Source organism: Dipodomys merriami, unplaced genomic scaffold (genome assembly GCF_024711535.1).
Source record: "Dipodomys merriami isolate MVZ:Mamm:240054 unplaced genomic scaffold, mDipMer1.0.p SCAF_4, whole genome shotgun sequence".
Lineage (NCBI taxonomy): Eukaryota > Metazoa > Chordata > Mammalia > Rodentia > Heteromyidae > Dipodomys > Dipodomys merriami.
In genome coordinates, this window is record NW_027205603.1 from 745,381 (window position 1) to 759,760 (window position 14,380).

Sequence of the window (14,380 nt, forward strand, 5' to 3'; positions counted from 1 at the left end):
ATTTCTGATCGCTTTTTTCTTAACTGGTGGGATAAGGAGAGAGAGGGAGAGAGAGAGATTGAGAGGAGAGATTTGGGGCTGATGGCCCCCTTGGCTTGGCTGCTGGTCCAGCTGGGCTAGGGTCCTGTTGACTGGGTGCGGTTTAGAAGGGATAGGAGTGGAGGAAGCTTCCAGGCCATGCTGTCCGTTTGTAGTTGTTGAGGGCCTGCAGGCGCCCGTGAACCGATAGGCACTTGTGACTGGTTGCTGTTTTATTTCATGTAACAAATTGCTAGAGACCAGGAGGTGGCCGGGGGCAGAGAAAACCAGTGTGAGCAGGGATGCTTCATGGGAGGAGAGTCGGGAAGCCCCCGGACTGACCAAGAGCCAGGCAAAAGGGGAACAGGGAAATCTTGATCTTTACACCCTTGAGCCCGGCATAGTTGCTCAGCTTCTGCACTTAGGGTCTCTGTGCAACCAAAGGCACACACCCTTCGTGCTTTTAAAAAGCCAGCCCGTGGGGAGAGCTCCTGGATCCGAACAGAATTGCCCTCCCCAATTTTCCATCCACCCCACTGGAAACAACAACCCCCCCCCACTCCCCCCTGGCTGGTGGTGGTGGGTCGTCCCGCAGCAGTGGGGTGGGGGTGTTTTCCAGTTCCTCAGGCTTATCCAGAGGAGTGAACGCACATTACCCTAAGATACAGCCCGCCTTCTCCAGAAATGCCAGATTGGAGTGGCTGGTATAGAGCCGGCCAGGGCTGGGGCCGAGCCAGCGGCGGGGGCTCTGGAGCTGTGTGGCCAGCTGAAGCCCTGGGCAGTGTGGGGCAGGGACGAAGTGACCCGGGTCATCCGATCGGTACATCTCTCCCCGCCCCTCCTTCCAAAATGTGAGGTCCATGCTAGGTTCTACCTGGCGGCTCCCGAGCGTTCAAACTGGTGAAGCCGGCCTCCCTGGCTCGCCATTTCCCTGGGTGCTGGGGGGCGGTGGTGGTGGGAATCCTGGGTGCTTGGGCGGTTGAACCAGAGGCCTCCCTAGAGGAGAAGCGTCGAGTGCCAGGCTGGGAACTGGAAAGCTGCTCGCAGTCTGGGGGAGCGGGCCAGTCAACCCTTCCTGTTCGCTCCACCGAGAAGCCAAGGAGGGAGCAAGAAATGGGAGCCGAACCTTTCCTCCGTTGAAACGCCTTCCTTTGCCTTCTGGGGTGGGGGGTAGGAGTTCTTCCCCTCCCCACTCCAACTCCTGGCTTCTCCGGGGTACACCCCCTTACGTGAGCAAGGTCACACCCCAAAGCAGAAATCGCCGTCTTGTCTTCACCCCGTCCGAACCCCCACTTCACTACCCCCCCTTGCCTACTCTATTTTATCTTATCTCTCAGCAATCAAGGGGTTTTCTCAGCCGGGGGAGGGGGAAGATGGTAGTGTCAGGGGGAAGGACCAACATCCCACGAAGCTGAGGGCCCCAACCCCGGCTGGGGATGGGGGGGGGCGGAGTTCGAGGAGTTAATCTTCGGGCGCATCTCTTCTCTCTTTGACTCTCCGAGTCGTTTGCTGCTTCTCTTGGCCTGGGCGGGTTTCCTTCCGAGGTTTCAACGTTGATAGATGAATAAGCAAAAAAGGGGGGGGGAGAGAAAAAAAGATAAAAACAATAAAAGAAAGAAAAAGAGTAAATCAAACCACATATCACCCCCAAAACGATGGCTCATTTCCCAGCCAAGGCAGACCCCAGGGCGAGTGGGCGCCCGCAGACGCCTTTCCCACCTCCAACCCACCTTCCGCTGACTAGTGAGTTTTGGGGTAACTCATCCTCCATCTTTCCCCAATTTCCCCGATCGCTGCTTTTGTGTTTCGTCTTTCTTTTCTTAGATCTGGATAGATCTCCAGCCAACATGGCTCACTGCCTCCTCTCTCCACAGATCACATTGTTTGATGTTTCTCCCCCGCTGGCATTTCATCTCACGCGGGAACGTGAAAAGGGGGTGGCGATATAGAATATATATATACACATATATGTAGATAGAGATATATAATTGAACCTGTGCTGTCCGGGGGGGCGCCCCGCCGGAGCGGGGGGTCTCCAGCGGTTTCAACCCGCGCAGCCAGGGCCCAGAGGTGGCGCCTTGGGCCGTGTCCCCGGCGTAACCTTCGGCCGGGCAGCCGGCGAGCTGTTTATACAGCTTTACCTGTGCTATTCTCGTATCCAGTAAAAATCCTCGCCGGGCCACGGTAACCTAATCCGCGGTGGGCCGCGGCTGAGGAGGGGGTAGAGTCTGGCTCGGGAGCAGAGGGAGGTGTTTACGCCACACAAGCAGGGGTCTCTCCTTTGCTCCTCCTACCCCCTTTGGGAAGCTAGAACGGACTAGGTGGCCCAGGTCGGGGCGGGGGTGTGTGGGGGGGGAAACGGCCCAGAAATCAAAGAAAGAAAGGCCGATTTCCATTTCCAGCGTTCTGGGCTTTTATTCACCAGGCACCGGGGACACGCGCGGCGGCCGCAGCCCGGGCGCGCACAGCCCAAAGGCACCGGCGATCCCCAGGCGCACAACTGGATTTAGAGAAGGCCAAGGACGGGGTTTCCTTGCCGGGCCTGTCTCACGTGGCTCTCGCCTAGGTCTCCCCTCTGATCACATCCGCTCCATAAACAAAGCAGGCCAGCAACAGAACCAGCACAGCCCCAACTAGACCTCCCCTAAGCGGGCAGCAGCAGCCCCGGCCACTCGGTGAGAGCGCACGAGACTGGGCTGCAGGCAGCGCACGACTCGAATTAAAAGCCTCTCGGTGGTTATTGTCTCTGGCTAATTGCTCCAACAATAGCCACCGTTAAAGATGGAGACACCAAGTTAAAGGCCCCGCCGCCGAGCCGCACACTGTTGGTTCTCAAGTCCCACACGATTGATTTGCGCCCGGGCCCCCACCGATCACTTTTGCAGACCGCCTGGCAGAGAACTCGGTTTTGGTTGAAGGGGCGGCGGCGGCGGCGCCGGCCTCGACACCTCTTGCCCTCCACTTCCTCCCCAGACGCTCAGAGGACCCTGGTCGTTTCGCACCGTTTTTATTGACCGATCGAAGATGGATCGAGCTGTACCAGGACGCTTCCCCGAGCCCCGGCTCGCCGGAGCCCCGGGTTGGTCTCTGGTTTCGGGCCTCCAGTGCGGCACCGCGCCTTCACCATCTTCCCCCCCGCCCCCTCTGCCTCCAGCCCTGCAGGTTCCCCGGGCTGCATTTCAGTGCTTAACCGTGCGTCCGGGTCCGCCCCAGCCGGCGCCGCGGCTCCGGGGGGGAGGGACGCGACGGCGCGGCCCGGCTCCGCTTCTTTCTCCAGCTTGCAAATATTTGCTGCCTCGCTGGAAATCCGACTATTTCGCGCGCGCTCGACTTGCAAAGTCCTTAAGTAAACACGCTCAAATGACCGCCCCGGGCGGTCCGAGGCACGCTCCCCACCCCGGCGCTGGATTAGTAACTTTAGGACTTCGACCCCCGGGCTCCGCTGTGCCGGTTACCCCGGGCGGGCAGCGCTCACACCCCGAGGCTACGCCTTCCCCGCGTCTCGGCCCCGCGGAGCTCGCCTGGATGCGCTAGGCGCCAGGCTCGGGTGGGTGACGCCGCCGCCGCCGGCTGCGTGGATTTCCGCCTTTCTGGGTCGCCCCCCCCCCACGCCGAGCCCCAGGGCTGAGGCTGCGGAACCTGCTCCACCTCCTGGAACCCAGGAGGCCTCCAGTTTCTGTTCCCCCTTTCCGTGGAGATGGGGGGTCTCCCCGGGCCCCAGGAGGGGCGGGTGGGAGGGACCTGCACACGGGGCATGTGTGTGTGTGTGTGTGTGTGTGTGTGTGTGTGCGCGCGCGCGGGGCGTGGGTGTCTCAGTTTATCCCTACCCAGAAGAGACTCCGTTTCTTACCCTCTCCCCAAGAGGGCACACATACCCCGCTTAACTTGATGCCTGCAACTGCCTCTTGGAGGCCCGGGCCTGCGGTGGGCCAAGTTGGCTCACCCTGCGCCCTGGCTCCTGAATCCCCGCTTCTCGGAGGGCGGTGGATGCGCCCTCATCCGCGCGGCGCTAGGGCGCTGGACTCCAGGTGTCCAGGGCGTCTCTTAGACCCTTCCCCTGGCGAGGGAGGTTTCTTGCCCTCACAGGACCTGGGTCTCCCCTCACCCCGCTCCCCCAAAGCATCGGTGCTGGTGGCATCCTTGGTGGGCCCTCCTCCGTCCTCCGCGAGAGGTCAGGTCGGCCGCAGGAGGAACTCGCTACACCCAAGCCCCGACCCGAGTGCTTGGGGAGGGGTCTCGTCAGGTCTGCAGGAGGGAGCTGTTGGGTCTCCACTGGAGACCCGGAGCAGCTTGGTGGGCACCGGCAACTGAGAATCGGGGCCACCTTTCTCTCCTTCCACCTCCCCTGTCCCAGCCTCGAGCCCTCTCCCCTCCCCCCTGCCCGCCCAGAGTGCAGGCAGCTCGGCCTGCGTTTGCCGGCTAGGCGGGTCAGGCCGGCGCCTGGCCTGACCCAGACCCCCGCAGCCTGGCTCCCCGCCTCAGGCCACGCGCCGCAGCTTCGCCCTCCTCGATCCCTTCCCAGCTTCCCCCCCTTCCTTCCCCGAGGGTCCCGGAGCCGACCTCAGCCTTCCCTCCTCGGCAGCCCCCTCCCCTCCTTTCCCTGCCCCCCCCCATCTGTGCTTCTGACTCTGGGGCTGGGCCCGTGACGTCAAACCCAGTGTGGCGTCGGCGAGACTGGCCGGCGCGGGCCATCAAAAGAGCAACGTCCTCTTACCCAATTACCCACTGTCAGTCCGGGAACAGGGGCGGACCGGCTGGGAATTACATGTTAAATACCCCCTGCAGGCTGGTTCCATTACCTCGGGCATCGAGTCCCAGGCCCCCCAGCCCCTCTCTGCCAGCCTCAAACCACCCAGACCCACAGGGGCCTTTAGATCATTTATTTTTCCAAGGATGGGGGTCGCCCTCCTGTACCCTCAGTGCAGCCGGACTCCGCACGCAGTGATTGAATTAAAACGAATGCTCCTGTCCCCTTCCTCGTTATCAGCGAGGCGCCCCAACACTGGAAGGCCTCCTTTGCCAAAGGTTTTCTTTTTTGTCTTTTCTTAGCCTCAGAAGTTAACATCTTCAAGTCCTGGCGTCGCCTCTCCACCCCAACCCCCTGCAGAGGATTGCCTCGCTTTAGTCTGTATTGTGTCCCTAGGTCTGGGTGTCAAAGGTGGGGGACCCAAGAGGCACATTTGGGGCTCTCCTGGAGAAGGTGAATTAGGATTGGGCGGCTTGGTATCGGGCCCCCCGGGATGGACTCGAGAAGCAGCACTTTTTATTTCTTCTTTCTTTCAATTTCTATCTTTAATCTTAATCCTGGGCCTCTTGGCAAAAATGTCCGTATGGTCGTCTCTTCTGGTTGCTGGAGTGGTTTCCGGCGGATGTTCGGCAGTAACTAAATAATTAAAAGGTTTTGAGAGCGCAGAGAGCTGGAGATGCGGGCAGCTGGACTGGCCCAGGAGGGGTGAGCGGTGAGAATAGAAGGAAAATCGATGCGCTTTTCCTAGGCCAAGACCAAGACCAAGCACAGGAGGCACGCGGGAGGAGATTTTTTCCCCCTTTTAATTAGGTGTTTTCTTTCTGTTTGGTATCTAGAAATTCAACCTCAATTTCAAACAAACCAGTTTTTAGGAAGATGGGGACTCAAGGTACAAATCCAAAACTAGGAGGGACCCATTCTTGCAAATAAAATGTCACTCATCTTTCTTTAAGAACCGTGTTTAAAAACAAGGCATTCCCCACAAGGCCTAGCCAAAAGGAACCCTTCTCGACTAAACCTGAGGCATGGCCTTCTCATAGATGGGATTTTTGAAAGGAGGAATTTTATGGGGGTAGAGGAATGGAAAAAGGAATAGCACATTTAAATCAGATAACCACCCAAACCAGGCCCTCAGCCCACTCCAGGGCATCATCCTCGCACTCATCGCCCTGGCGTGGTCCTGGGGACTCTTCTTTCTCTCCCCTGACCCTGTTCTCAGCCCTGTTTTTTTTTTTCCCCCCCAGGGCGGCTGCAGAAGCCGGAGCGCCACTAGGGGATGCAGTGGCTCAAAGGACCGAGCCGGGCCGCAGAGGTTGGAGCCCGCCAGCGGGCCAATTGCGGCCCGGCCACAGTCTCGCCCGCTGATTGGCCATTACCTAGCCACGCCCCACAAAACCACGCCCCTTTCCACGAGGCGCCTGGGAGACGCGCTCCTTTAGCCTAGAGCCGCGCCTGGGGCAGACTGTGGTCCAGAGTCCCGCTGAGCCCGGGAGGTCTCCGGGAGGCAGGGGTGTGTGGGGTGGGGGTTGGGGGGGGATAGGGAGAGATCGGTGGAGGGGTCGCGTTCCAGAGCTGAGGGAGAAATGCCGGGAGCCCGAGTCAGGAGGAGGCTGCGGGCAGGGCGGAGGAAAAAGTTCTGCCACCGGAGTGCAGACCTAGTTAGTTCTACTTTGGGAGACCTGTGAGTCCCAGCGCCCCCCCCCCCCCCCAGCTCTTTCCCGCCATCCATCACTCTCATCATCGCTCGAGTCTGAAGCACACACATCGATTACAAATATTATTAGGTCTGGAAAGAACAACTGCAACAGCTGAGGCGTTTTCACCCGGGTCTGGTGAAAGCCCGGGGCCGGGGCCGGGGGGGGGGGGGCGGATCCGATGGATCACGTACGCTCGGGTCCGCAGGCACCGATCCCTTTGGCCCGATTCCTCACCTTCTTAGGAAATTGGCCCAAGAGGGAAAAACATCTGAAAACACCTGGCCGGGAAACCTTCCCCCTCCTCCGATCGGTTTTATGTGCACGTAGCCCTAAACCTCCAATACCCTGGATGGAATAATAACAACAACCACCACAACAATATTTAATATGAAAAAAAGTTTGCCAATTAAAACAAGTAAAAGTCTGCAGGAGGAAAGCCCGTGGGTCGAAATTAACTTTATGAATGGAGCCAGGCTGGTTTCAGGGGGACGGGAAACTCTTACCGAGAGCCCCCCAATGAATCGGTTTGGCCAAGGCTACATTTAAAGGGCCAGAGCGCCAATTCCCCTCCTGCCCGCCACCCCTTCCCCTCCCCTCCCCTTCCCCTCTCCTCCCCCCCCCCTCCAACCCCAAACCCCAGCTGGCCTCGCCCACCCTGCCCGCGGCCCCTCCGCCCGCGGCCGCCCTCCGCGGCGCCCCTTTCCGGTCAGTGGAGGGGTGGGAGGAGGGGCGGCGGGGTGCGGGGTTGGGGAGGGGGGGAGGGGGAGGCGAAGTCCTGGAGCGGGTTTGGGTTGCAGTTTCCTTGTGCCCGCGGATCCTGTCCCCTCCTGCCGGCCTGCTCCTGGCTCCTCCCCCTCGGCGCGGATGACACTAGAACCTCCTTAAGTTGCGTCGCGCCACAGCTGTCTGCGAACACTGAGCTGCCTGGCGCCGTCTTGATACTTTGAGAAAGAATGCATTCCCTGTAAAAAAAAAATACTGAGAGAGGGAGAGAGAGGGAGAGACGAAAAGAGGGAGAGACGGAGCGAGCGAGGCAGAGCGAGCTACACGATCTGACCGAGCAGGTCACTCCTCCTCCTCCTCCTCCTTCTTCCCTGCTCCTCGCTACCCAGGTTGGTACTGTGACTTTTTTTTAAAAAATATGTATTTTAAAGTTTGTTTTTCTTCCCATCTTATTTGGGGAAGGGAACTTAACAAAATTAAAACGCAGTTCTTCTTTGGGGGGGAAGGGGATCTTTTCTGAGGAGCTTGAAAGGAAGAGTCCCGGGACCAGTGTCCCCCCCCCCACCTCCTCCAAGGGAGGGACGTGTCCGAGGGGCAGGCAACCTCTCAGCCAGCGCGGGGCTCCCTCCGGAGACCTCTCCCCCCCTCCCCGGCTTGGCCCGGGGTGTCCTTCGGAGCCCGGCTGTCTGCCTCTCCAGCTCTGGGTCTCCGCGCGCGGGGTGCTGGTCCCGGGGTGCGCCGCGACTCGGGGAGGGGGGCGGTGTAGCCCTCCTCCAGAGACTCAGGTGTTTCCAGTCCTGGCCGGCTCACGCAGATCTCCCCTTCTCTCCCTTGCAGGTGATCCGAGGAAAGTCAGCCTCTGAGCGCCGGCGAGGAGCCCCCGTGGACGGAAGAACCTGATTTTCAGAATTCCAGCGTCCTCGCCTCCCTTTTAGGATCCCCCCCTCCTTTTAAATCTGCTAGATCTAGTTTGTGAATTTTTTCCTTCCTTGCTTCTCTCTCTCTCTCTCTCTCTCTCTCTCTCTCTCTCTCGCTCGCTCTCGCTCTCTCTCCAAACTATCATTGAAAGATTCCCCCCTCCCCCAATCCTTTCATTAGCCCACCTTTCCTTCCCAGACTTTGCGTTCTATCCACCCGTCAGCCAGCTCTCCAGCGCCCTCGGGGGCCTCCGACGGCCGCAGCCTCGCAGGCCGATCGCCCTTCGCTTCTTCCCTCCGCGCGCGCGCGCGGGTTCCGGGCCCCGGCGAGAGGGCGCGAGCGCAGCCGAGGACATGGAGGTGACGGCGGATCAGCCCCGCTGGGTGAGCCACCACCACCCCGCCGTCCTCAACGGGCAGCACCCGGACACGCACCACCCCGGCCTCGGCCACTCCTACATGGACCCGGCGCAGTACCCACTGCCCGAAGAAGTGGATGTACTTTTTAACATCGACGGTCAAGGCAACCACGTCCCGTCCTACTACGGAAACTCGGTCAGGGCCACGGTGCAGAGATACCCTCCGACCCACCACGGTGAGTCCGCCCCCCGTCGCCCGGGGACGCCTCGGCTCCTTGGCGCCCGCTGCGCTCGGCCCGGCCCGGCCCGGCTCGGCTTCCCTGGGGTCGGGGGAGGAGGCAGGGAGGCTGAGATCAAGCGAAAGCCCCTGAGTGCTGTTACTGGTTTATTTGAAAGAAAAAAAAAAAAAACAATCGGAGCCCGGAAATGGGCGCCGAAGGCGTCTCTGTTGTTGCTCTGAGTGAGTTCTGATTAAAAAAGAGAGAGAGTCTGGGCCGGCGTCTCTCCTGGCCGGGGTCCCCGCGGCCCGGCGCTCACCTGGCGGGTGCCAGCGTGCGCCCGCAGGTAGTGCGGCCCGGGAGGTCCCCGCCGCGGGAGGCCGGCCTCTCTCTATCCTGGGCAGCCTGGGCGAGGCCCGGGCTTCCCGGCCAGGCCCGCCGGGAGAATCCGCTCTCCCACACGGCTTTCAGGTAGCCCGGTGTCTCCTGGGGTTGTCCTAGGGGTGGTTGCGGCTAGCACCCCTCAAATGGTTTGCGCCTGCTTGTAAGACCACCTCCCCCCCCAAAGATGTATTTATTCTCACTTCTGTCTTTGACCTTTTCCCCAAACTCCCAGTGCATTTGGGTTCTTAACGCTGATCTCCGCTTCCTCTTGGGGGGGGAGGAGGACTGGATTTCGGGGACTGATCGGGGCTAGGAGTTGAGACTACTTACTGTCTTTTAAGTTGGGAGAGATGTTGGGATTCCTGATACCCGGCTCCACAGAAATTTTCAGGCCCGCAGTTGCAGCCCTGCCTGGCTTTCTCACCTCCGGCCTACACCGGCCCCTACACCGGCTCTCCTCTAAAGGTTTAGGATAGAAGCACCAGCTTTTTTTTTTTTTTTTAAAGGTAGGAGTAATTACCATCTCTTTCCTCACCTGGAGAAGTTTAGAAGCGTTCTGAAATGTTAAAGAAAAAAGAAAAATCCAATGTTGTGGGTTTTTAAGAGGAGGGGAGCAAAACTGGAAGTTTGTTCTCAAAGGAAAAAAAATACTTGCAAAATGTCAGGGGGAGAAGAGGGAGGTGTTCTATCTCTAGCCAGCTGGTGGTCTGCTGTGGTCCCCTAACTGAAGAGTTGCCTTTGGTTTGCCCAGGATCACAGAGCGTAGCCTAGTTGCTGAGCTGGGAGCAGGCTTCCTCAGCCCTGCTTTAAACAATACTATGTGCAGATCGGGTGCCCTTTTTGCCCATGCTCTGCCGATTAGCAGTTAAGTGGAAATGCGGTAAATGCAGCTTTAATATTACTTACTCTACTACTTCCTGCATTAAGATGAATCTTAAGTCTTGCTCTTCAGAGAACTCTCCATCCCCCTCCGCTCTCCTCCCCTTCCTCTGCTCTGTCTTAAGATTTTTTTTTTAGTTTCAGTATTGTTTTTGATGGTTGACTAGAAAGAACGTCAAATTGTGAGGCAGGTAGATCAATAAGAGTGTGGAGGTTTTCACTTGCAGTTTACATCTATCCTCTGAGTGTGGCCTTGTGCAAGTTATGGCTACTTTAAAACTTGTGTGTTTTTAAACCAAGGCTAAACATACTTGGGTCTGAGTCACCGTGGTTGAAAATAGACACATGAACTGGAATTTGGTGTCTCAGGTGAAAATTCACATATTGCCCTCATAGTACTGTGGCTTTGGATGCTACGTGGGGATTGTGTTTAATTTTCTTCTCCTTCAAGATTGGGGAGTGTGAGGAACAGAATTTAAAAAAAACAACAAAATACCACCCCAGAATTCAGCATTGGGAGGCTCGGGCGCAATGCACTAACCTTTGCAAATCTTACTTTAGGCGTTTCGAAGTGGCCGTACCCATTTTGAGCAAGTACCAAATCTCAGGGTGAAATTAAGCTAAAATGAGCCCAATCTTCTTCCCCAAGTGTGGGCCTTGCACTGGGCGCTGGGAGCCGGGCCTCTGGGCCTCTCTTTAGGGTGGAGGGAATTCTGCCGTCCAGCTCTGGTGTGGGCCAGCCTGCACTTCAACCATCATCATTCACAGCTGACTCTCTTATCAGGCTGCCTGGGATTAAGTCTGGGATGGGGTGGGCAGGGGTTTGGGGGGGGGGGAGGACGCCTCTGGTCCAATAAATCAAGTCAGATTCTATGAAGAGGGCCCTAAGGAACGTGATTTAGACCGTGTATCCGGGAGAGGCCAAAGAAGCCCAGGGACTTTTCCCCAGCCCTTCCTAGCTAGCACCTCTGTCCTGCCTGGTACAGGCCTTTGGTGGTGCAGAATTGGGCCACTCATGGGTGTGGGGATGGGCAGATGGGCCAAGTCAGCCTCTTACCCCCAGTGTGTGCTGCCGGCCAGGGACTCCAGACATCGGGGAGTAGTAGGCCTGGATTTGGGGTCGGGAGGCTGAGGGGGGCCACCCGGGGGAAGATTGGAGGTGCGCTGTGGCTCACAGGTGTCCCTCTCTCCGGTCCCCTCTTCTCCCCTCCCCTCCCCGTGGCACCACAGGGAGCCAGGTGTGCCGCCCCCCTCTGCTGCACGGATCTCTGCCCTGGCTGGATGGCGGCAAAGCCCTGGGCAGCCACCACACCGCCTCGCCCTGGAACCTCAGTCCCTTCTCCAAGACGTCCATCCACCACGGCTCCCCGGGGCCGCTCTCCGTCTACCCCCCGGCCTCCTCGTCCTCGCTGGCGGCGGGCCACTCCAGCCCGCACCTCTTCACCTTCCCGCCCACCCCACCGAAGGATGTCTCCCCGGACCCGTCGCTGTCCACCCCAGGCTCCGCCGGCTCGGCCCGGCAGGACGAGAAAGAGTGCCTCAAGTACCAGGTGCCGCTGCCCGACAGCATGAAGCTGGAGGCCACGCACTCCCGCGGCAGCATGACCACCCTGGGAGGGGCGTCGTCCTCGGCCCACCACGCCATCACCACCTACCCGCCCTACGTGCCCGAGTACGGCTCCGGACTCTTCCCGCCCAGCAGCCTGCTGGGGGGCTCGCCCACCGGCTTCGGGTGCAAGTCAAGGCCCAAGGCGCGATCCAGCACAGGTAGGGCCCGCTGTTCCCTGAGATTCTTTTTTTTCCGCTTGCTCCCCACCTTTTTCCTCCTAAATCCAGGATGGGGCAAAAGAGGCCACCAAAGAGGTGTGTGCGTGTGTGTGTGTGTGTGTGTGTGTGTGTGTGTGTGTGTTTGGGGCTGGCCCAGCCCTTTGGCAATCTGCTTACTTCCAGTTCTTTTAGCTTGGAAAGAAATCTGGGGTGTCTTCCTATCTCCCCTACTTCTTTCCTGTCTTGGAAACTAGAGGTTGGGATGAGAGGGGGCGTCCCCCATTGATCTGGGGAAGGAAAATGAAAACCAAACCCCAAGTTATGCCTTCTCCTGATACACAGGACTTGTGGGTTCTGTCTGTAACCTTTACTCAGTTTCCAAGACCAAATGGAAGGCCCTGGGAATAAATCTGGAGTGTTTAAAGCTAAAACGAAACCTCCTCAAACCTAAACAAACACGGGTCCCTCCTGTGACCCCTTTGGCCTCTGTCAGTCTGGCTGTTCCTTGCTGGTCAGCTCAAAGAGGGACAGTGGGTGAATAGCAGGGGATAGTCCTTTTGAGAGACACATAGAAATAAAGGTGTGTGTGAGAGTTGGAGAAGTAGGCAGATACGCAGCAAAAACAGCTCACATTCTCTGCTTGGAGGAAAAGCGACTCAGCTCAACTTGTGGGAACAGAAGGTGTCTTCAGGATGGGGACACTTGAATGAAATGCAGACGGTTCAGTTTCTTACCTAGAGTTGTATTTGTACAACCCTCAGTGCCAGCTTGGGCTGGAAGCTACCTTAGGACACATCCATTCCTCTGCTGGTGGGAAGCAGTGGAGATAGCAAAAGATTCTTCAGGTGTGTGCACGTTTCTGCTTCCTCCTCTACTTACAGAAAGCAAACCCTGTCTGGAAATCTGCTGCAGATATTGATCCTATTAGTGTAGTTGCTTGCACTCAATCATGTACACACAACTTTTTTTTTTTTTGCTTTCAAAATAAGATGATGATGATCTGTCATCAGCTCTGTTTCTGATGGAAGCAAAGAAAGACAGGGATTCCCAAAGATGAGACTGAATTGCAATTTTAGATAGGATTTTTGTGGAGATTTTTCTGTCCCCAGAAGTGTGTTCATTTCAGATGTTCATTTCTGAGCCACTCCAACTGCACCCCCCCCCCATTCCATTAAAAAAAAGTCTATTGGTGAAAATCACTTGTCTTTTAAGAGTCTGGATACTGTGGTGTCTCCAAAGCTCTGGTTTGGTAAACTTCAGAGGGAGGGGTCTAGGAACCCAGTGACCATAAGATCAGTTTTCAGGTTTTTTTTTTTTTTTTTTTTTTTTCTTCTTCCAGGGTGACATTTACTCCGACTGCCTGAGCAGGACTGTCTCTATTTAGTTGATATGTTTTAGCTAATCCAATTATTTTCAGACTGCTGCACGCGACAGTTGCATTGTTTATCCTGAGCTAGGAACTTTAATAGAGTCCGGATGCGGTTAGGCTGACAGCAAAACTCAGACCTGCATGTTCAGTACATGAAAGTAGGCAGGAGAGAGAGGGAGGTAGGCTAGCTGGTGCAGTCAAATAAAGAAAGACAGAGGAAGGAGAAGAGGCAGGCAGTACCAGAGCGGTCCTTGGCAGGGAATGGGTTTTGGGGGTGGAGGAATGGAGAGAAATGGGGATACAGTTGGTTCTGACCCACACAACAGAGGGCTAAAATCACCGAGCAAGCTTGGGTGTTTTGAGGTTGCAATGGATTTTTTTTTAAACCAAGTTCTCTTTCCTGGTACGGCTAGGAGGTTGAGGGGTGATCGTGGTCTCTGAGGTATGTTTAGTGGTTGTAAGAGGGGTGGGGACGGAAACGGAGCGACTTTTCCAAAGGACTCTGGTCTCTTTGCCCTCATTTCTGCCTGTCCCTTCGATGGTGCACTTTCTGGCTCTGGTTTTAGTCTGTCCCCTTCTCTCACTTATCCCCCCTTCCCCCCTTAAGATAGTGAACTCAGTGGAAAGGGCCAGACAGCTGGAGTTTCCCTAAACCAAGGCTAGGAATAGCAGTATGCCTGTTGTAGTTTGTTTGGTGGAGGGGAGAGGAAGCCATTGAAATTTGGGTTTCTACTTCCTCCTCCTTATTCCTCTCTCAGGATCACAAGACCCAAGAGCAGTACACCTGGCCAGGGAGGGAGCTGGGCCTTTTTAGAGCCAGGAGGGGAAGGTTCCAGAAGCCCTTGGCCTGAAGAGGGTGGACTGATGAGAATTCTTTCTTGTGGAAGGGGTCCTTCCTTCCTTCCTTCTTCCTTCCTTCCTTCCTTCCTTCCTTCCTTCCTTCCTTCCTTCCTTCCTTCCTTCCTTCTTCCTTCCTTCCTTCCTTCCTTCTTCCTTCCTTCCTTCCTTCCTTCTTCCTTCCTTCCTTCCTTCCTCAGCTACTGAAGGAGAGGCAGAGAAGAGAGAGTTGTCAGGGTTGTTTCTGAGTTTTGGAACAACTGTTGCAGCTGTGGTTAGAGCACCTATTGCTTTTTTTTGTGTTTGTTTTTTTTACATCTAAGCTTTCTGTGCTGGGCTCTACCTTTACACATAAAAGATAAAACCTTTTTGCTTTCTTTCTCAGAGGGTCATTTCTCAGCTTTCCTGACCTCTATGGGCATGTTCCTCTCCATACTCTGGGAAAAAAAAGTAATAATCCAATCT

General features: G+C 56.8%; 1 protein-coding gene across 3 annotated transcripts in view; it reads left to right on the top strand.

Moving 5' to 3' along the window:
* The window catches only part of Gata3 (GATA binding protein 3), a 31,271-nt gene that overhangs the window by 2,528 nt on the left and 14,363 nt on the right, over nt 1-14,380 (top strand). Inside the window, exons 1-3 of one of the 3 annotated variants that reach the window (XM_069990324.1) lie at nt 7,316-7,574; nt 8,023-8,697; nt 11,173-11,709. In XM_069990324.1, coding sequence (XP_069846425.1) covers nt 8,457-8,697; nt 11,173-11,709 — 778 coding nt within the window. In that variant the 5' untranslated portion in view covers nt 7,316-7,574; nt 8,023-8,456. Of the gene's footprint in view, nt 1-7,315; nt 7,575-8,022; nt 8,698-11,172; nt 11,710-14,380 lie in introns of those variants that run through there. The other 2 variants (XM_069990322.1, XM_069990323.1) reach the window with 2 other exon arrangements.